At 44.2% G+C, this 21126-nt stretch overlaps 1 protein-coding gene and 1 non-coding gene across 7 annotated transcripts in view; one reads left to right on the forward strand and one right to left on the reverse strand.

The window, feature by feature from the left end:
- GPR137B (G protein-coupled receptor 137B) overlaps positions 1–21126 on the forward strand; it is a 74357-nt gene that overhangs the window by 24483 nt on the left and 28748 nt on the right. For 5 of the 6 annotated variants that reach the window (XM_066235746.1, XM_066235762.1, XM_066235750.1 and 2 more), the window contains exons 4-7: positions 126–275; positions 3332–3460; positions 11577–11701; positions 13211–13318. In XM_066235746.1, the coding sequence (XP_066091843.1) occupies positions 126–275; positions 3332–3460; positions 11577–11701; positions 13211–13318 (512 nt within the window). Of the gene's footprint in view, positions 1–125; positions 276–3331; positions 3461–11576; positions 11702–13210; positions 13319–13422; positions 13992–21126 lie in introns of those variants that run through there. The other variant, XM_066235755.1, reaches the window with a different exon arrangement.
- On the reverse strand, positions 17973–18048 carry TRNAG-ACC (transfer RNA glycine (anticodon ACC)). The gene has a single exon. It is a non-coding gene; the product is annotated as a tRNA-Gly (tRNA).

Genomic DNA, 21126 nt, shown 5'->3' on the forward strand with positions numbered 1-21126 from the left:
AGCTGTGGGATGTGAAGTCTGGACAGGGTTCTGAGGCAGGAGGGTTCTGACAGAGGTGGGGACACAGGTGGTATTCTGGGCAGAGCCTGGTACAGGCGTGCCCCTCAGGGCTCCCGCTTTTCCAGGGCTCCTCCGTGTGTCAAGTGACCACCATCGGTGTGACCATCATCCTGCTGTACACCTCCCGAGCCTGCTACAACCTGTTCATCCTGTCCTTTCCTCAGAACAAGAACATCCACTCCTTCGATTACGACTGGTACAACGTGTCAGACCAGGTCAGTGGGCGCCATGAGGTGGCACCTGGGGACGCCTCTGCTCTGCAGCATTTTCTGTGGTGGAAAGTGTGAAGCTCTTTGCTTTTGCAGTTAAATAGCTGGGTGACATTGGGAGCCCCTTACCTGTGTGGTGTCTGCAGCCTCATCTGTAAATGTTCCAGCTCACATGTCTTCTCTGAAACCAGGACACATATGCACGTGCACACATCACACACACACACACACACACACACACAGCCTCCTTTCTCTTTTGTATCTTCTGGGGGCTCTTGTCAAGCAGCACTTAAATTTTTTAAGTGCTTCTTTCAGAATATAAATGGTCTTATTGAAGGGTGGAATGTGCACAGGTGAAACATTATATTTAGGCTTCAGAAACTACCTGGAATTACAAAGTTAAATGATTTGTTTTAATGGAGTGTGAACGCTAATAGCACTTGAGGAAATCTAGATGCAAGTGACTGAGGACATTAAGAGTTAGAAGTTCATTTTACCAGTGGTCTCAGTATGATGCTGTCTTTTTAATATATTCTGGAAATTCACAAATTACAAAGCAAATAAACAAAGGCTTATAAAAAAGCATCTGGCGTCCATGTTCACAAAATCTCAAAAAAGAATGAGTACAGTCAAAACTGAGATTTTCTAAGAGTAACAAATAAATAAGAACAAATATCAAACAAACAAAAAGAATGAGAATGATGCCTGACCAGGTGGTGGCACAGTGGATAGAGCGTCGGACTGGGATGCAGAAGGACCCAGGTTCGAGACCCCGAGGTCGCCAGCTTGAGCGCGGGCTCATCTGGCTTGAGCAAAGAGCTCACCAGCTTGGACCCAAGGCCCCTGGCTCCAGCAGGGGGTTACTCGGTCTACTGAAGGCCCGCGGTCAAGGCACATGTGAGAAAGCAATCAATGAACAGCTAAGAAGTCACAACGCGCAACGAGAAACTGATGATTGATGCTTCTCATCTCTCTCCGTTCCTGTCTGTCCCTATCTATCTCTGCCTCTGTTAAAAAAAAAAAAGAATGAGAATGAGTTTGTATTCTCTCATTTGACGATTCTTGTTTCTGGCCCTGGACAGAGTGCCAAGGATACAAACGTGGACATATTACCTCCCACCGTGCTGGAGTGGACGCCCCCTGAGCCAGAGACATGCAGAGAAGCATTACCATAAAGAAATAGACCTTCTATAAAAAAGTCTCTCAGATCAGATTGCAAAAGCTCCTGCTCTCGGCCCTGGCCGGTTGGCTCAGCTGTAGAGCGTCGGCCTGGCATGCGGGGGACCAGGGTTCGATTCCCGGCCAGGGCACATAGGAGAAGCGCCCATTTGCTTCTCCACCCCCCCTCCTTCCTCTCTGTCTCTCTCCCCCTCCCGCAGCCAAGGCTCCATTGGAGCAAAGATGGCCCGGGCACTGGGGATGGCTCCTTGGCCTCTGCCCCAGGCGCTAGAGTGGCTCTGGTCGTGGCAGCGCGACGCCCCGAAGGGGCAGAGCATTGCCCCCTGGTGGGCAGAGCATCGCCCCTGGTGGGCACGCCAGGTGGATCCTGGTCAGGCGCATGCGGGAGTCTGTCTGACTGTCTCTCCCCGTTTCCAGCTTCAGAAAAATACAAAAAAAAAAAAAAAAAAAACTCCTGCTCTCTTCCTGGAGAAATACTGAATACCTACCGTATACAGTTCACTTCTGAAGTCCCCAGTGGGTCTCAGATCCTGGACCAAACTAGGACTATGGAGGAGAGAATGAAATGACCGTGATAAAACCTGTGAGAAGGAGATGTCCTTCAGGGGAGGCACACGCAGGGTGTTTGGATTAGAAAGGATTAACACGACAACACGAATCACCACCCCTACTCCAGACCAGTACTGCAAACGCAGGATGGGACAAAGTGGAGAAGCACAGCTAAAGGTGTGCCTCACTTTGAGAATATCAAATATATAAAAACTGAAACTTTAAACAATGATAGAGACTTACTCATGATACAGAAAGGATTTTTTAGTGTAGTAAAATATAAAATTGACTTTCTTAACCACCCATGAATGTGCAGCTCAGTGGTGTTGTTAAGTGCATCCCCATTGTTGTGCAGCTGTCACCGTCATCTCCACAACTTTCTCATTGTCCCAGATTGAAACTTTTAAGTCCATTCAACAAGGATTTGGTTTTAACAAAATAATTATTTCAATTTTTCTTTCAAGTAACAGGTTTTAACAAATTTAAAATATGGTCACAACTTTTAAAATTCTTTTGCTTTTAGGGGCTATTTATAGATCTTTAAACCCATATGTGGCAGCCAATAAAATCCAGGAATAAAGCAAATGGCCCCCGTTACGTGTGTAACTCGTGTAGAAGGGGAGCATCATGCTAGTTAGAGCCACAGTGCAAGAGGCAGGCTCTGTGGGTACATGGCCAGTCTGGCTGCTGTTTGTATGATATGTACTGTGTGATAGGGAAGTAAGAGGGTTCCATTTAGGCGATTGGCCCTTCGTGGCTTATCTTGGTGCACTTTCTTTGAAATGGTGGACTTCCTGGTAGAGTTGCCCAAATACACCTATGCACACACTTCTTACACACCTTTCAACTGCCCCCAGAAGAAAAACACTCCACATTGAGGCCACTGGCCAGCTCTCTGGTCCAAAACCCGACCTTCTGGACTCCGAGAAGTGTTTTCTAAATGTTTTACTTGCAGTGCAAAAGAATGAGATAACATTTCTGTGAAGAGAAGTTTAAAAATGGATGTGTATAACCTAGGGGTAAGGCTAAAATAAGTTCCATGCTGCTCTCAAGAATTTGGGAGAAGGCAACATATTCTCCTTACTCCGTTGTTAAAGAAAAGAAACTCAGTAGCAATTTGAGACTCAAATCTGGACATAAGGAAGATTTTGTAGGGTGAAGTATTAAGACCCCAGATCTACGTCTGAACCATTAGTGTTATCTGCTTCTACTACCCAGTTTTAGGGGAGAGGGCTGCTCTGTAGCCAAGTTCGTCTCTGTTCGCGTTAGAAAGAACAGGGTCCAGTTTATTCCCCCTGCCCTCAGTCTGCTGATGCGCCTCCTCCCTCTCACAGGCGGACCTGAAGAGCCAGCTGGGGGATGCCGGCTACATGGTGTTTGGAGTCGTCCTCTTCGTGTGGGAGCTCTTACCTACCACCTTAGTTGTTTACTTCTTCCGCGTTAGAAACTCGGCAAAGGACCTTGTAAGTTAACCATTTCATATTTGCAGAGAATATCGACTAATTCTGATCGTAAACATGCCATTAGAATTCTTTCTTAGATTTTCAGTAGAGAGCCTGTTCCATCCTGTTGTGATATAAAAACTTCCCATATTGAGACTTTTTCCTCTTTTGATTCTCTTTTGAGGGAAATGTGTTTTTCAGATTAGCTTTATCATACAAGGGAAATGAAAGTAAGTTGCATCTCCAGGCCTGGAGAGAGTGATTAACTATTGTTTCTAATGCACCAACAACCTCATTCTATTTGAGCCTTGACTTGCTGTGAACCAAATATGTTTGCCTCTATGTTAGCAAAGAAAAATAGAGAATGGTAAATTTAGTTCTTCACCCCTATGTTATGTGGAATGAGCTGATAGAGATTTAAAACCATTGTGAACAATGCTAAAGCCACTCCCCCAATCTGGTCACATTTCTGCTCAACCAACTTTAAATTCTTTATGAGAGCAGAACAGAAAATGCAAACTGCAGCCATGAGGAAGCTCTGCTCTATAAATTATTCCAACCACACTGACAAGTGGTAGAATTTTGAATCACTGGTGTATGAAACCCATGGAAAAAGATAAAGAATGGTTTTTGTCCAGTGTAGGCAAAATGTGGGTGGTAAGGAAAGCAGAAGTACAATAATCTGCTGTGTTTTGTTTTGTGTTCTTGTTCATCTCTTGCTAGTCACTAAGGAGCCAGGAATAAAAAAAATGTGAGACTGGAGTGGGTGGGCAGTGATGCCAACCTGACAGATGAGCCCTTCAGAGAGAATGGGCCCTTCTTTGAATGTTTGATAAAATTCCCTGTGAAGCCATCTGGTCCAGGGAAGCATTTCCTACATCTCAGGGTCTGTTTCTGTCCTTTTATTATTATTATCTGACCTCAGAGTGCATAAAGTCAGACCCTCAACACTTTTATCATTGGCTTCATACATTGCTTTGGGTTGTGTGGACATTTTAATAATGTTAATTCTTCCTGACCATGAACACGGTATATACTTCCATTTGTTTGTATTTTCAATTTTTTTCTTAAGTGTGTTATAGTTTCCTGATTACATTCTTTAAGTGTATTCAGAAAACTGAATACAGGTCTTTTACCTCCTTGGTTAAATATATTCCTAGGTACTTTATACTTTTTGATGCAATTGTAAAGGGAATTGTTTTCTTAATTTCTCTTTCTGATAGTTTGTTATTATGTATAAAAATGCAACCAATTTCTGAATATTAATTTTGTATCCTGCTACTTTACTAAATTCACTTACTAGTTCGAATAGTTTTTTGGTGGAATCTTTAGGGTTCTTTATCATGTTATCAGCAAATAATGAATTTTACTTCTTCCTTTTCAATCTGGATGCCTTCTGTTTCTTCATGTCTGATTGCTGTGGCTAGGACTTCCAGTACCATGTTGAGTAAGAGTGATGAAAGTGAACATCCCTGTCTTGTTCCTGATCTTGAGGAAAACAACTTAGTTTTTCCCTGGAGAACATGATGTTAGCTGTGTGTTATGGCCTTTAGTAGGGTTGAAGTATGGTCCCTCTATTCCCATTTTTCTGAGAGTTTTTATCATAAATGTATGTTCGATTTTGTCAAATGCTTTGTTGCATCTGTTGGTATCATCATACAATTTTTATCCTTCATTTTGCTTATGGGATATATCATGTTAATTAATTTGTAAATATTGTACCAACCTTGCATCCCAGGGACAAATCTCACTTGATCATGGTGTATGGTCTTTATAATGTATTGCTGAATTCGATTTGCTAATATTTGTTGAGGATTTTTGCATCTATGCTCATCAGGGATATTGGCCTATAATTTTCTTTTTTTGTTGTGTCTTTATCTGGTTTTGGTGTTAGGGTAATGTGGGCCTCTTAAAATGAGTTTGGGGGCCTTCCCGCATCTTGAGTGTTTCGGGATATTTGAGAGGGTAGGTATTTTTTTCTTTTTTACATGGACAGAGAGAGAGTCAGAGAGAGGGATAGACAGGGACAGATGGACAGGAATGGAGAGAGATGAGAAGCATCAATCATCAGTTTTTTCCTTGTGAGACCTTAGTTGTTCATTGATTGCTTTCTCATATGTGCCTTGACCGCGGGCCTTCAGCAGACCGAGTAACCCCTTGCTCGAGCCAGCAACTTTGGGTCCAAGCTGATGAGCTTTTGCTCAAACCAGATGAGCCCGTGCTGAAGCTGGTGACCTGGGGTCTCGAACCTGGGTCCTCTGCATCCCAGTCTGACACTCTATCCACTGTGCCACCGCCTGGTCAGGCGAGAGGGTAGGTATTAATTACTCTTTCAATGGTAGGTAAAATTAATCTCTGAAGCCATCTGATCCAGGGCTTTTGTTTGTTGGGAGTTTTTATATTAATTACTGCTTCGATTTCATTTGCAGGTATCAGTCTGTTCAGAGTTTCTGATTCTTCCAGATTTGGCCTTAGAAGATTGTATGTTTCTAGGAATTTATCTATTTCTTCCAGGTTGTTTATTTTGTTGGCATATAGTTGTTCATAGTATTTTGATCATCATTTTTGTGTTTAGGGTGTCATTTGTTACTTCTCTTTTTTTTTTTTAACTGTTGATTTGAAATAGAGGAAGGCGGGGAGAGAGAGTGATTGCTTTTCATATGTGCCCTGTTTGGAGGTCATGCTGGCACCCTCAGGATCGAAACCTGCAACCTCAGTGCTCCAGGAGGATGCTCTATCCCCTGTGCCACTGGTCAGGGCATCATTTCCTTTTCATTTCTGGTAGATTGCTTGTCTGTTTCATTTAGTGTTTTTTTTCTGGAATTCTAGCCCATTCTTTGATTTAGGACATGTGTCCTTGTCTACTCGTTTTGGCCGTCTGTTTCTATGTATCAGGTAGATCTGCTTCATCTCTGTAGGTGACTTGTGGGGCCCAGTGGCACAGTTCCACCAACCCCACCTGGTCACCCAAGCCCCGTGCTCTAGGAGTGCTTCCTGTGTAGACTGGCCTGTGTACTCCTCTTGTAGTAAATGCCTCAGTAAATGCTGGCACGTTAGGGGTGGTATTGACCCTTGGGCAGGGTGTGAGGGCTGCCTGTGACTATAGCAGAGGAGCTGTTGTGTAGGGTTTGATCTCATGGAGGGGGAGTCCCTTTAGTGGGGCTCTTGTTAGTTATGGAGCCACTTGGGTGAGGTCTGAAGCCTGTTGGAAGGGGTTCTAGTGTGGGCAGAGGCTAGCTACCACTTATGCTGGGGCTTGGTGAGGGTCACAGTGCACACCAGGGCTGGCCGTCATTCATGTGGGGTTTGTGGACCTTTGGGAGAATCTGCAGCATGAACCAGGACAGGCCACAGCTCTGTGGAGGGTCTGCTGCAGCCATTGGAAAAGGCTCTGTCCAGGTGAGTGGTTAGGTGGGGTGGGGTGATGTGGGGCAAGGCAAATGGTATAGCGGAAAGCAACAGACTTTTCCCCTGCATGCATGGGGCCAGCTGGCTGGGAGGATAACTCAAACAAACAACAGCGCCTGCCAAACATTTCTGTCCTGAGGGTCCCCGACACCAGCCCCTCTATCATTCACCCTCTTCCAGTGCATCCTAGGCCCCCCTCAAGCTGCTGCCTCTGTGCTGGAGCTTGGAGTGAGTGAGTTAGTGTGTGAGCCCTGTTGAGCAGTGTCTCATTCTCCCGCAGCCCTCCGTCTCTCTCAGATGTAATCTGCTGGTTTTCAAAGCCACATGTTACTGGCACCTCTTGCTGGCACGAATGCCCCAGGTGGGGTGCCGAGTGTGGAGTTCGGATCCCTTACTCCTCTTGGGGGGCCTCTCTAGGAGAGCTATTTTTCTTGTTTATTAATCACCATATATAGGTATGGGACCTGCTCAGACCATGTCTCCTGCCCTACCTGTCTCAATGTGGCGGCTTCTTCTTTATTTTTCTTTTTTCTTTTTTTTTTTTTTTACAGGGACAGAGAGAGAGTCAGAGAGAGGGACAGATAGGGACAGACAGACAGGAACGGAGGGAGATGAGAAGCATCATCATTTTTTTGTTGCGACACCTTAGTTGTTCATTGATTGCTTTCTCATATGTGCCTTGACTGCGGGCCTTCAGCAAACTGAGTAACCCCTTGCTCAAGCCAGAGACCTTGGGTCCAAGCTGGTGAGCTTTTTTTTTTTCCCTCAAGCCAGATGAGGCCGTGCTCAAGCTGGCGACTTTGGGGTCTTGAACCTGGGTCCTTCCGCATTCCAGTCCAATGCTCTATCCACTGTGCCACCACCTGGTCAGTCTGTGGCTTCTTCTTTATATCATTAGTTATAGGAGTTCTGTTCAGCTAGTCTTCAGGTGGTCCTCAGTGATGGTGGTGATTAATTTTGATAGAATTTTTTGTTTTGTTTTGTTTTGTTTTGTTTTAAGTGAGAGTAGGGGAGATAAAGAGATAGACTCCTGTGTGTGCCTGGACCAGGATCCACCTGGTGACCCCTGTCTAGGGCTGATGCTCTGCCCATCTGGGGCCATGCTTGCAACCAAGCCATTTTTAGCACCTGAGATAGAGGCTCCATGGAGCCATCCTCAGCACTTGGGTCAACATGCTGGAACCAATCTAGCCATGGCTATGGGAGGAGAGGAGAGAGAAAAGAGACAAGGGGAAGGGGGAGGGGTGGAGAAGCAGATGGTCGCCTCTCCTGTGTGCCCTGACCTGGAATAGAACCCAGGACTTCACACACTGGGTCAGTACTCTACCACTGAGCCAACCGGCCATGGCTTAATTTTGATAGTTTTGTTGGGAGGAGGTGAGTTCAGTGTTTACACTGCCATTTTGACTCTGCCTCCTTTTAATACTCATTCTTAGATGAGGAAACAGAGGCTGTACATCGCATGGCTAGTAGGGGACAAGCCAGAATTCAAACCAAGCCAGTATGGCTCTTAAGCCCATGGTTTTAATTATTGTTCTACCCTGTGGCTTTCCTTGGCACAAACGTTATTAGGTTTGGAGAAGAAACTAAATTCCAAATATAGTACGTCCTCAATTAATACTTTTAATAGGTTTCTTTGACTTTAAGTGAAATGATATATAACAAAACCAGTTTTACAATTGGCTACTTGATATAAACAAGAGGTAAGGTCCTGTGTGTGGCCTCTCAGCAATGTTAGAATGAAATGTTATTCCAGGACCCACTATATGTATGCCTCAGTAATGATCCTGTTACTATCTATAATGTCTGTAATTGCTTGGAGAAAATATGGCCTAATATTCTTTTGGGGGGGAAGTTATAACTTAACTCACACATCTATTTTAAAAGAGCACAATACAGGTGGGGCTTTTCTTTTAAATGTTATCTACCAGATGGCCCAGGCCTGTTTGTTCAGTTAGAGCATCATGCCAAAACAACAAGGTTGCAGGTTCGATCCCTGGTCAGAGCACACATGGGAAGCAACCAGTGAAATGCACAACTAAGTGGAACAACAAATGAATGCTTCCCTTTCTCTCCTTCCCTCCTTTCCCTCTCCCTTTCTATCTCCTTCTCCCTTTTCTCTCCCTCTCTCTCCTCCTGTTCTTGTTCTGTCTCTCTAAGTGATCACTTTTTAAAAATGTTATCTACCATTTGTATCCATAATTCGTGGATACAAATAAGCCTTTACACTTGGTATACTCAAGTGTGCTGTCCACATCAAAATACCGAGGTCCTTGGTGTACAATTTTCAGGCCATGTTCTGGACCAAGGTCAGAATCTCAGGTAAAGTTTGAGTATCTCCATATTTGTTTGTTTGTTTAAACAGCTTTGAGACATACTTCCCATACCATACAGTTCACCCATTACATGTGTACAGCCCAGTGGTTTCTTGTATACACAGATATGTGCAACTGTAACCAGGTTGTAGAACCTTTTTATCATCTCACAAAGATCATATACCCTTTATCCATCACTCTCATCCCCTTCCCACCTCCCACCCCCCAGCCTACCCTTAGTCTACTCTCTGTATATAGATTTCTCATTCTCATACAAGTGGAGTCCTATTGTATGCAGTTTTTGGTGATGGCTTTTTTCACTTAGCATAATGTTTTCAGGGGTCGTCCTTGGTGTAGCATGTATCAGGACTCCATTCCTTTTTATGGCTGAATAGTATTTCATTGTACAGATATATGATGTCTTCTTTATCCATTCATTCATTGATGGACATTTGGGTTATTTCCATCTTTTGGCTATTGTGAATAATGCTGCCATAAACATTCATGTACAAGTTTTTGTGTGAACATATATCCTCATTTTTCTTGGGGATATATTTCAGAGTAAAATTGCTAAGTCGTTTGGTAACTCTATGTTTAACTTTTTGTAAAATTGTCGGCCCTGACTGGTTGGCTCAGTGGTAGAGCATCGGCCGATGTGTGAATGTCCCAGGTTCAATTTCCGGCCAGGGCACACAGAAGCAGAAGTGCCCGTCTGCTTCTCCACCCTTCCCCCTCTCCTTCCTCTTTATCTCTCTGTTCCCCTTCTGCAGCCAAGGCTCCATTGGAGCAAAGTTGGCCCAGGCACTGAGGATGGTTCCATGGTCTCCGCCTCAGGCGCTAGAGTGGCTCCAGTTGCAATGGACCAACACCCCAGATGGGCAGAGCATCGCCCCCTGGTGGACATGCCGGATGGATCCTGGTCAAGCACATGCAGGAGTCTGTCTCCCTGCTGCTCACTTCATAAAAATACAAAAAAATAAAATAAAAATTGTCAATCTTGGTCCCACACAGAGTGCAGCATTTTCCATTCACTACAGTCATGTTTGAAAGTTCCAGTTCCTCCATATCTTTGCCAGCACTTGTTATCTGGCTCTGATGCCTGATTTCCTGGTGAGTATGAAGTGCCAGCTCACTGTGGCTGCTGACTTGCCTTTCCCTGGTGACTGATGATGTCAGGCCACTTTTCACATGCTCATTGGCTTTCTTGGAGAAATGTCTCCTCAGATCCTTTGCTTATTTTTAAACTGAGTTGTCTTTTTATCAGTGAGTTGTAAGAGTTCTATATATATTGTAACTTTAAGTCCCTTGTCAGACGTGTGATTTGCAAATATTTTCTTCTATTCTTTGGCCTGTCTTTAAATTACTTGATGTTCTTTGAACCACAAAGGTTTTTAATCTTGATGAAGTCCAGTTTATCTGTTTTTTTCTTTTGTTGCTCATGCTTTGGGTGTTATATCTAAGAATTCTTTACCAGATTTTAGGTCTTGAAGATTTGCCCCGATGTTTTCTTCTAGGAGTTTTATGGTTTTTACTCTTACATTCAGGTCTATGGTCCATTCTGAGTTAACTTTTTATCTGAGCTACGGTCCAACCTCATTCTTTTGCATAGACGTTCTTGAACTGCTACAAATAAATTTTAAGGCATCACACCTTAGTTCAAGTTCCACTTGCTTCACATATTTGATAGATCAGTCTTAGAAGAGCAAGAATTCATCTATGGATCCCCTCACATAACAACTGTTCCACATCATTGGCTAACTTGTAAATAGACTGACTGCTAGTGGCGTGTCAAGGACATAGACCAATGCTGGTTTGTGGGGCTGGGTTTGCCACATCATGTAGTTCTGATCTGCTTACTCGAAACCCATCATTGGAAATTTTTTTAGGTGAACTCGGCGTGGGGATGGGAACAGGATGATGTAAATTATAGAGGCACGGTATGCAAACTGAGTAAGAAACTTTTTCAAAATGGTTTCATTATTTGAAATGGTTGTGAATGCCCACATTATTATACAGGTTTATATCTAATTTGGGACCCTCTGGTTTGGCTAATTTGGGCAGTGTCTGGTTTTTTGTTAAGGGATTAATACTATGATAATTCAACATTGTAAGCAAAATTCTAAAAGAGGATTTTGTCTATACTGAGAAAAGAAATAGTCTATGGCCATGCCACCCTGAACACACCGAATCTCTTCTGATCTCGAAAGCTAAGCAGGGTCGGGCCTGGTTAGTAACTGGATGGGAGAGAAAAGAAATAGTACCTCTCAAAAATAAAAAAGAAATGAATGCTGCAGCTGACCAGGCAGAAACTTTGTCCAGAGGGGCTGACACGTCTACTGTGGGGGTCTTGTTCTCCTGTGTCTGATGTGAGACCAGTGTGGGAACATGCACTGAACCAGTATCTGTCTTTCTAGACCAACCCTGGAATGGTCCCCAGCTATGGATTCAACCCCAGATCCTATTTCTTTGACAACCCTCGGAGATACGATAGTGACGATGACCTTGCCTGGAGTATTGTCCCTCAGGGACTTCCGGGAAGGTAAGTCTCTCCCTCCTCCTCCTGCTCGGGGCCTGGTTACAGTTCCAGCTGGGAAAAATGTGTGGAGCCCCTGGAGCTGGAGGAGGATGGGAACAGGAGAGGTGGCACCCAGCATAAGGCTGAACACACTGTACCACAGTGCAGACGTCCTCAGGACACATGCTTCTGATGGTGGTGACGGGGTTCCCTTCCCTTCCTCAGCCCTCTGATGCTTCAGGCACACGCTACTGCAAGAGATCACGTCCTATTTTCAGCCTGTGCATGTGGGACTTGGAGGCCGGCAGGAGAGAGGAGGTCCTAGGAAAGGAAAGCCTCAGGCTGCATGTTTCTTACAAAGCTTACTATATGCCATCCTTTGTGAATTTAAAGAACTATCATTAACATTTTACCTAACCCCCCCCCAAATAAAAAAAGAAAAGTTTTAGAAGTCCTTAGAAAACCTTAAAAGCTCTGTGAAGAGAGCCCTAGTTTTAGGGACTGAGGAACTGAGGAAAAGCAGGAAGAATACATTGCTTTCTAAGTGGGTCAGGGAGCAGAGATGCTGGTCAGATGAAATAAAAGATGGTGCTTAGGAAAAAGGAAGCAGACCAGTCCAAGCCAGCAGACATAGGGAGCATCAGTCACCTGGAAGTGAGCCAATAAACAGGGCTTCCTGACACCCAAACTTGTCCTAACCCACTTCCCTAAAACTGCTGCATGTCTGCTTGTCACCTGTATCTCTCTGTGTGTGCACTCTTCCCCCAGAGCACAGGGCTGAGGGAGTGCTCACTACCTACGCAGAGCAAGGTAAGAGCTCCGTCCCCACACAGACAGGAAAATAACAACAATAATAATCGTATATCACTGAGTACTATATGTTAAGATATTGTGTTAAGCATTTTACAGGTATTAACTCAAAAAAAACCCAACGAGGCAGTCACAGATAAAACTGAGGCACAGAAGTTACCTGCTTAAAGACGCACAGGTAGTGAATTATATGTACTCTACACTAAGATTCAGATACAGTTTGTTGCTAGAACATTTTGTTACACATTGTGATTGGTGTATGGTTCTAGTAATACTGTACTTGTGGGTTCTTTAGAAATCTTTAGAATTCAGTTGACTTTTGTGAGCAGACTTCTAGCCACTGCACATAGAACTAACTGTCTGGTGGAAAAATGGGCTTCAAGAAGCTGCCTGAAAAAATCTTGAGTCCCTGGCCTGGTGGCTCAGTGGGTAAAGCATCCTCCCAGCAAGCCAGAGGTTGTAGGTTCCATCACTGCTCAGGACGCATACAGGAAGCAATCAGCAAGTACACAACGAAATGAAACAATGAGTTGATGCTTCTCTCTTCTCTCTCCCTTCTTCTCTCTCTTTTCTTCTCTTAAATCAGTGGGAACACACACAAAAAAAAACTTTGAATTGTTGGTAGTTTATACGAGATCCCAGGGCTATCTACGTACAGCAGGCATGTCATTAATAATAAGTACAATATTTCAAGTCACTGAAATACTTCTTTTTCTTTTTAAGTTTTGCTCCAGACTATTATGATTGGGGACAGCAAAGGAACAGCTTCCTGGCACAAGCAGGACCTTTAGCAGTAGACTCAGCTGTGGATCCTGACAGACCAAGCCACAGGTGGGCACCTGTCTTTGCTTCAAGCCCCGTCACTGCTGCCCTTGACATTCCCTTGCTCACCTACTGTCTTGAGATATTGAATGCTTGGCATCTCCCTTATCCAGGCTTTTCCTTTTTCCTGCTTCGCCCTCGATGCCCTGACAACTGTCACTGCGGCTCATCTTCCGAAGAAGGTGGAATAGCTTTTCTAACCAGCCTCTGTTTCCACTGTCAACCTTGCAGGTTAAATCTTCTCCTTGGGCTTTAATTAGATATTTACTTTGGGGATGAGATCTTATTTAATATTGCTTATATTATGTGTATCTGTAGTTTTAAAGTCCTTAATTTTGTTCTTTCCTTGTCCAGTTACCATAGTAGAGCTGACTGTCACGTGACATAAGCACAGAGTAGACTGTGGATTCAGGGACAGCGTCTTCTCTACCCTCCTTGGCTCTCTGCCCGCCTGCCAGTAATCTTTTCTCAGTGCTTAACTGTAGTAAGAGTATCTGACAGCTCTTTCTGGACAGTAAAGCGCAGCTTTCTTGATAATCTGTCTTTTATGAAAGTTATATGCACTTTTATGTTTGCTTTTAATACTTATCACAGTGTTAAGGCCCAATTTGATATCAATAATTTGAAAACTTAGCTATAAAACACTCAGTTTTGATAAAATAAAACCATATATTGAATTGCGGGTCATTTCCAAAGAAAGTTATCTTTTTTTTTCTTTCTTTTTTCTTTTTTTTGTATTTTTCTGAAGCTGGAAACGGGGAGAGACAGTCAGACAGACTCCCACATGCGCCCGACCGGGATCCACCCGGCACGCCCACCAGGGGGCGACACTCTGCCCCTCCGGGGCGTCGCTCTGTTGCGACCAGAGCCACTCTAGTGCCTGGGGCACAGGCCAAGGAGCCATCCCCAGCGCCCGGGCCATCTTTGCTCCAGTGGAGCCTCAGCTGCGGGAGGGGAAGAGAGAGACAGAGAGGAAGGAGAGGGGGAGGGGTGGAGAAGCAAATGGGCGCCTCTCCTATGTGCCCTGGCCGGGAATCGAACCCAGGACTTCTGCACGCCAGGCCGACGCTCTACCACTGAGCAACCGGCCAGGGCCTCTTTTTTTTTTTTTTTTTTTAACAGAGACAGAGCAAGAGTCAGAGAGAGGGATAGATAGGACAGAGAGATAGGAACCGAGAGAAATGAGGAGCATCAATCATCAGTTTTTCATTGTGGCACTTTAGTTGTTCATTGATTGCTTTCTCATATGTGCCTTAACCGTGGGCCTTCAGCAGACTGAGTAACCCCTTGCTCGAGCCAGTGACCTTGGGTCCAAGCTGGTGAGCTTTGCTCAAACCAGATGAGCCTGCGCTCAAGCTGGCAACCTCGGGGTCTCTATCCTGGGTCCTCCGCATCCCAGTCCGATGCTCTATCCATTGCGCCACCGTCTAGTCAGGCTCAAAGAAAGTTATCTTAAAATAGCATATCAATATAGAACAAAGTGGGTAGATTAGTGAGATAATGTTTGCCTACAGATATTTAGGAGTCTTTAAGTTCAAGAAAAACTTAAGGCCCGACCAGGTGGTGGCTTAGTGGATAGACATCAGACTGGGACACAGAGGTTCCAGGTTCAAAACCGCAAGGTCTCCAGCTTGAGCATGGGCTCATCCAGTTTGAATGTGGGATCGCCAGCTTGAGCACAGGGTCGCTGGCTTGAGCCCAAAGATCACTGGCTTGAGCCCAAGTTTGCCAGCTTGAGCCCAGGGTTGCTGGCTTGAGCAAGGGGCTACTGGCTGTGCTGCACCCCCTGGTCAAGGCACATATGAGAAGGCAATCAATGAACAAGTAATCAATGAACAACTAAGATGCCGCAGTGAAAAATTGATGCTTCTCCTCTCTCTCCTTCTGGTCTGTCCATCCCTATCTGTCCTTCTCTCTGACTCTCTGTCTCTATCAAAAAAAAAAAAAGAAAGAAAAAAGGAAAACTTAAGGAATTTGCCTCATTTAAGTATTTAAGCATTACTAATATAGCACTTACTATATGCCAGTCACCATCCTGAATACCTTAAAAACAGTAGCCCATCTAGTGACCCTGTGAGGTAGGTATTGTCCCCTTTTAAAGACGAAGAAACCGAAGCCCAGAGAAGTTACACATGACCCCAGCTTTGGACTCAGGTGCTCTGGCTACTGAGGATGTGCTTTTATTTCAGTGTAGTGTCCTCTCCTCTCGGTTTGTGAATTAGAGATCCAAAGTCCAACCTTTTGCTAAAAGACTCAGAATAAAGTATGCACACACACATACACAAATGCTACCAGTGTTTTGTAGCAAGATGTGTGATCAGGGTTTTACATGGAATAGTCATAAAATTTTAGAACTGGAGGTAATCTTAGAGATAATTTAATAATCACAAAGCTGTCAGTAATTGGTGACATAGCATAATTTATAGTACTTTAGGGTTTAGTGGTGTTAAGATTGAATGCAAAGATTTTTTTGTTGTTGTGTTAGATGCTTCTTTTCTAAGAAAGAGTGTCAATGTGGTATCCTATTTTTGAGGAGAGAATTGTGCCCAGGCAATTTGTTTTGCCTTATCTTTGACACCAATTTGTTCTACTTGTGATAAATGCAGAGGATGTATCTGGTTCAACCAATATCCTATATCTGGCAAAATGATCCTTCAAAGATGTCGTAGAAATTAAAGATATTCTCAGGTCAGCAAACTCTGAGAAGTTATTACCACTAGAACTAACTTGCAAGAAATGCTCAAGCCTGACCAGGCCGTGGCACAATGGATATAGCGTCAGACTGAGACACGGAGGACCCAGGTTCAAGACCCTGAGGTCACCAGCTTGAGTGCAGGCTCATCTGGTTCAAGCAAGGCTCACCAGCTTGAGCCCAAGGTCACTGGCTTGAGCAAGGGGTTACTCAGTCTGCTATAGCCCCCCAGTCAAGGCACTTACGAGAAAGCAATCAATGAACAACTAAGGTGCCGCAATGAAGAATTGATGCTTCTCATCTCTCTCCCTTCCTGTCTGTCTGTCCTATCTGTTCCTCTCTCTGGCGCTCTCTCTCTCTCTCTCTCTCTCTCTCTCACACACACACACACACACACACACACACACACACACACAAATGCTCAAGGGATTCCTGTGAGGTGAAATGTAGGGAAAATAGATAGTAACTTGAAGCCATTTAAGGATCCAATAAAGGTAAACACATGGCATTTATAAAAGCTAGTGTTATTATAACTGGTTTATAATTTCACTTTTTGTTTTTTACAAAATTTAAGAGACTAATATGTTTTAAATACTTTTAAGTCTATGTTTTGGAATAAATACTGTTTAAAGATGTAATTTTGTGACATCAACGTGCAAAAGGGGTGAAGACAGCTGTAAAGGAGTAGAGGTTTTGTGTGTTGTTGAAGTAAAACTGGTATAAATTCAAGTTAAAGTGTGATAACTTTAGGATGCTAAATGTAATCCCTATGGTAACCACAAAGAAAATAGCTACAGAATACTTGGACCCCAGCCAGGACTGCCAAGTCTCTGAAGGACTCGTTCTCCAGGTATGTGGCTGAGGCGGAGCACTGCTGATGTTTCCACACAGCCACTGCTTTGGTCAGTGCAGCAAGAGCAAGGAAAAGATCACATAGCAACTGTAACCAGGAAGAGAAACTTTCCTTTAGTGCCCTCTACTGACAAAGTTTAGCATCATGTTCACTGTAAAAGGGAAGCTTATGCTCAAGTTCAGTCCATTAATGCAGAGCAGGCACTAAAGGGTGAATTTGGAGCTGAGAGGCCATGTATGCATACCTAACAGCCCACCCCTTTGGCTACCCAGCTTCCACATACACCCTTCTACACACATTTGACTCTCAGACAAAAATCAAGACAATTCAATGGTTCTACCTAACAAGATATACCTACTCTTCTTACAAGAGAAAGAGTTCTCATCTTTCCCTTAAATGAGAAGACACATAGTCCCATAATTTACTGTAGCCATTGCTGGCTGGCTGTATTAATTAATCTTTAAATTTAGCCATGGCCCGATGGAATACTCTGTTACCTAAAGATTTCATTGTAATGTTAATCTCCAAAAAATCGCATACAAATAAAAAAGGAGGTAAGAGAATAAAATGGTTAGGTATGCCAATAAACACAGGCATATAACAAACCAAGAAAAAACTTGCCAAACTTCTATAGTCTTCAGTTCTGTAACTGGTTACCGAGCCATGGTTGGAATATATGGCTATTCTTTCCACTGCCCAATCCATTTCTCAGCCACAACCTCAGTCCTTTATCTGGTAAAGTGACCTAAATCTTCATTCCCGAAAGATTGAATCCCCAATTGTCCTTCCTTTTATTTATTTATTTTTGGTTGCTGTATGGTTTTCTATTAATTTTTTTTTCCCCAAAGTTAGAAGCGGGGAAGCAGTCAGACAGACTACCGCATGTGCCCTACTGGGATCCACCCAGCATGCCCACCAGAGGGCGATACTCTGCCCATCTGGGGCGTTCCTCCATTGCGGCCAGAGCCATTCTAATGCCTGAGGTGGAGGCCACAGAGCCATTCTCAGTGCCCCAGCCAACTTTGCTCCAATGGAGCCTTGGCTGCAAGAGGGGAAGAGAGAGACAGAGAGGAAGGAGAGGGGGAGGGGTGGAGAAGCAGATGGGCGCTTCTCCTGCGTGCCCTGGCTGGGAATTGAACCCAGGACTTTCACACGGTGGGCCAACGCTCTACCACTAAGCCAACCAGCCAGGGCTGGTTTTCTATTAATTTTTACTATTGGACATTAAAGTACTAAGAGATGACTCAGTGAATTTCCTTGGGTCTCAGCAGAGTTCTTTTGTCTCTGTTGTGTAACCGCAGCCCAATTTACCCTGATTATCCAGTCAGTCACCTCAGCCAGTCATTATACTGTCATGAGTGTGGTGGGTTGGTGTGATGTCTTGTGGAATGTCAAGATGACCAGGCTCTTTGCAGAGAGCCGGGCAATTAAGAAAGTTGCACTTTTGGCCCTATAATGGTCTACCAAATGCCGGGGCCTATGGTAGATACTACACTAGGGACCGCAGCTGCAATTAGAGTCTTGCCACCTGACTCAGTTTAGGATGGTCCACAGTCATTCCCCAGAATCCACATGACTTCTGCACAGGCCAGACAGGTGAGAACAGAGACACTCCATCAGGGTCTTTCTAAACTCTTTAGCATCAAGGTAGGAGTGGCCTGGAAGGAATGCACAGATGAGAAGACCATGCCCACATGCAGTGTTATCAGTGGTAAAGGCCACAGTGGTCACCAAGAACCAGTTATTTGGAAGACTTTCTTGCACCTCAGTGGCATTGCTAGACAGGTAGCACTGGAAAGCACACCAGGAATTCGACAATTTCTCATAACATGCTTATGGATTGTGTAAAGAAATACAGATTACATGCCATTTACACTTGAGTAGTCACTGGCTTAATAATCAGACTGAACTGTATTGATTAATTGACTGATGTCAACTTAAAAGGTCTCCAGGACCCTGCAGCTCTTCCATGGTCAACATGATTGGGATGGAACTTGGGGTACAGAAAGACTCTTCTGCAGGTGTCAGAAAGACCACCCCAAATAGTCTTAAGCAAAAAGTGAAATATCAGCTTATTATTGTATCCTCATGCACAGTTCTGCACAATGGTGCTTCTCATTACAGAGCCGTCCACCTGCATCATTTAAATAATGTTCAAATTATACAATTTACCTATGTAATAACATTACTTATTTTTCACTAAAGAATATGCAAAAGCAAAAAAAAATATGCAAGAGCTTTAAAAACTGCATTTACACAGAATTACGGAGGCTTCCAGTTTGCCCCATAAAAGCAGATTAATACTGCTGAGATCAGTAAGTCTGCAAAATGAAAGGATGTGAAAGTCCTTCACATCTTCATACATGCCAAACTGTCATGAACCCTTTCTCAAGATCACACGTCTAATTCTTCAAGTATATCTTAACCCCCTTCTGATCTACGTGACACTGGGGGTTTTGGCAGCAATGCCAGAAGTTGGCGTTTCAAATGAATTTGTGTGAGGACTTTTCTGTCCTCACACAGATGATGTTTGAGTTAGAGGGAAAGCCAATAGATTTAGGTGTATTCCTAACATTTTTATGATTAAAAAGTCAGCTTTGTACTGGTAGATTTGCTTTTATTTTTTCAGTTTTAACTTGCAGATCCCTCTAAGAAATTGACAATTTTTAAGCATGTTTGGTAGCCTTCCTGAGATTCATAGTTTTTGCAAATGTAGCATCATAGTCTTCGAAAGGTCATAATGTTTTGAAGATATAAGGTATTCTGTGTTATAACTTGGAGGAAGAGGGTGGGTGGGGACAGGACTGGATTGGACAGAGCATAGGTGACTTGCCCATGCTGGTCAGCAGCTTCCAGGAATTTAAAAATTGCAATCTCCTGTGGACGGTTCTGTCTTAAAATGTAGAGGGCAAAGAATGGGAAAGTTAAGTATACAAATAAACAGCTTAACCAGTAAACATTAATGTTAGTGAGACATACAGTTTTAATGATAACATTTACAGGTCAAGGTAAGAATTCAAGAGAGTGGCCAATATTCCAATATTCTCTACCATAACAACCATGATTCTACCCTCCAACCCCTCCTGGGCTTCAGTGTTATTGTGTTACCCAACACTCAGCCCAGGGATTTGCAGGAAGTCATAACAGAAATCGGATGGAAGCCACCATGTTGTCCTCAGCTTACCAGGAGCTATGGAAATATACTCCTTTCTTGGCTCTTTCTTTGCCCATCATGAGTATCTTCTGATCTGGTATCATGGTTGGCTGAAAATTATTGAATGACCTGTCTTGGCCATAAAATTAGAAGCCCAGCCACACTTTCAGGGTTAAAACAATGCCCTTCGGCTCCCAAAGACTCTCTAGGCACTCAGTGCTTTGTTCCTCAAGGGCGCTAAAATAAACACGTCCCACCTTGTTCTGGCCCTTAAGGACGAGATGAGGCAGGGCTCAGAAGGAGTGGTTTCCCCTTCTTGGAAAAACACCTGACCATCTGGTGCCAATTAGTTCAGTGTCTTGGAAACAAATTAGCCCAACTCAGGGTCTGTGTCTGGCCTTGGTGTTGATGTGCCTGTCATAGTTTGCTCAAGTGGAAGCATCTCCGATCCCACCATCTGTTCCTGGGTAAGCCTGTCCCGGGACTGGCAGAGAGCCCAGAGCTGGGGAAACGACAGTGATGCAATGTTAGGCCCTTGATACAGTGATATTAGATAATAATGACTTGGGTATGGGGCCCTCCACCTGCTTTGCACCTGCAGACAGAGTGCCAGGTAGAAAGGATTCTCACTTCCTGCTCTTCTGAAGAAAACCACTGGAGAGAGCTGGGCCTGGCTGCCTGGTCCCCAACCTGCTCAGCCCCATGACTCTCAGCGTGGCCTTGGACATCAGTCAGCCTGGGCACACATCGCCCTGCGAATGGCAGCTGGTCTCCAGGAGAACCAACCCTGTCATCTGAGGGTGAGAACTTTCAGTCCCATCACCCCCTCACCTTCCTGGGAGGGAAGAGGTCCTGGAGGCTGAAAGGATTGCCAATAGCCAGAGGTTTCATCACTCATTCCTATGGAAGGAAGCCTCCATAAAATCCCGAGAAGACAGGGTTTGGAGAGCTTGCAGGTGGGTAGACATGAGGAGATTTGGGGAAAGTGGGGTGCCCAGGGCGCATGGAAGCCTGCTGGCGTCCTAGAATTGCTTGTTGGTGTGGGGAACCCAGTGCATGGATACAAACACACATACACACACAGATGTTTCCAGGTAAGAGAGAATAAATCTATAGCA

This window comes from Saccopteryx bilineata, chromosome 1, assembly GCF_036850765.1.
Source record: "Saccopteryx bilineata isolate mSacBil1 chromosome 1, mSacBil1_pri_phased_curated, whole genome shotgun sequence".
Lineage (NCBI taxonomy): Eukaryota > Metazoa > Chordata > Mammalia > Chiroptera > Emballonuridae > Saccopteryx > Saccopteryx bilineata.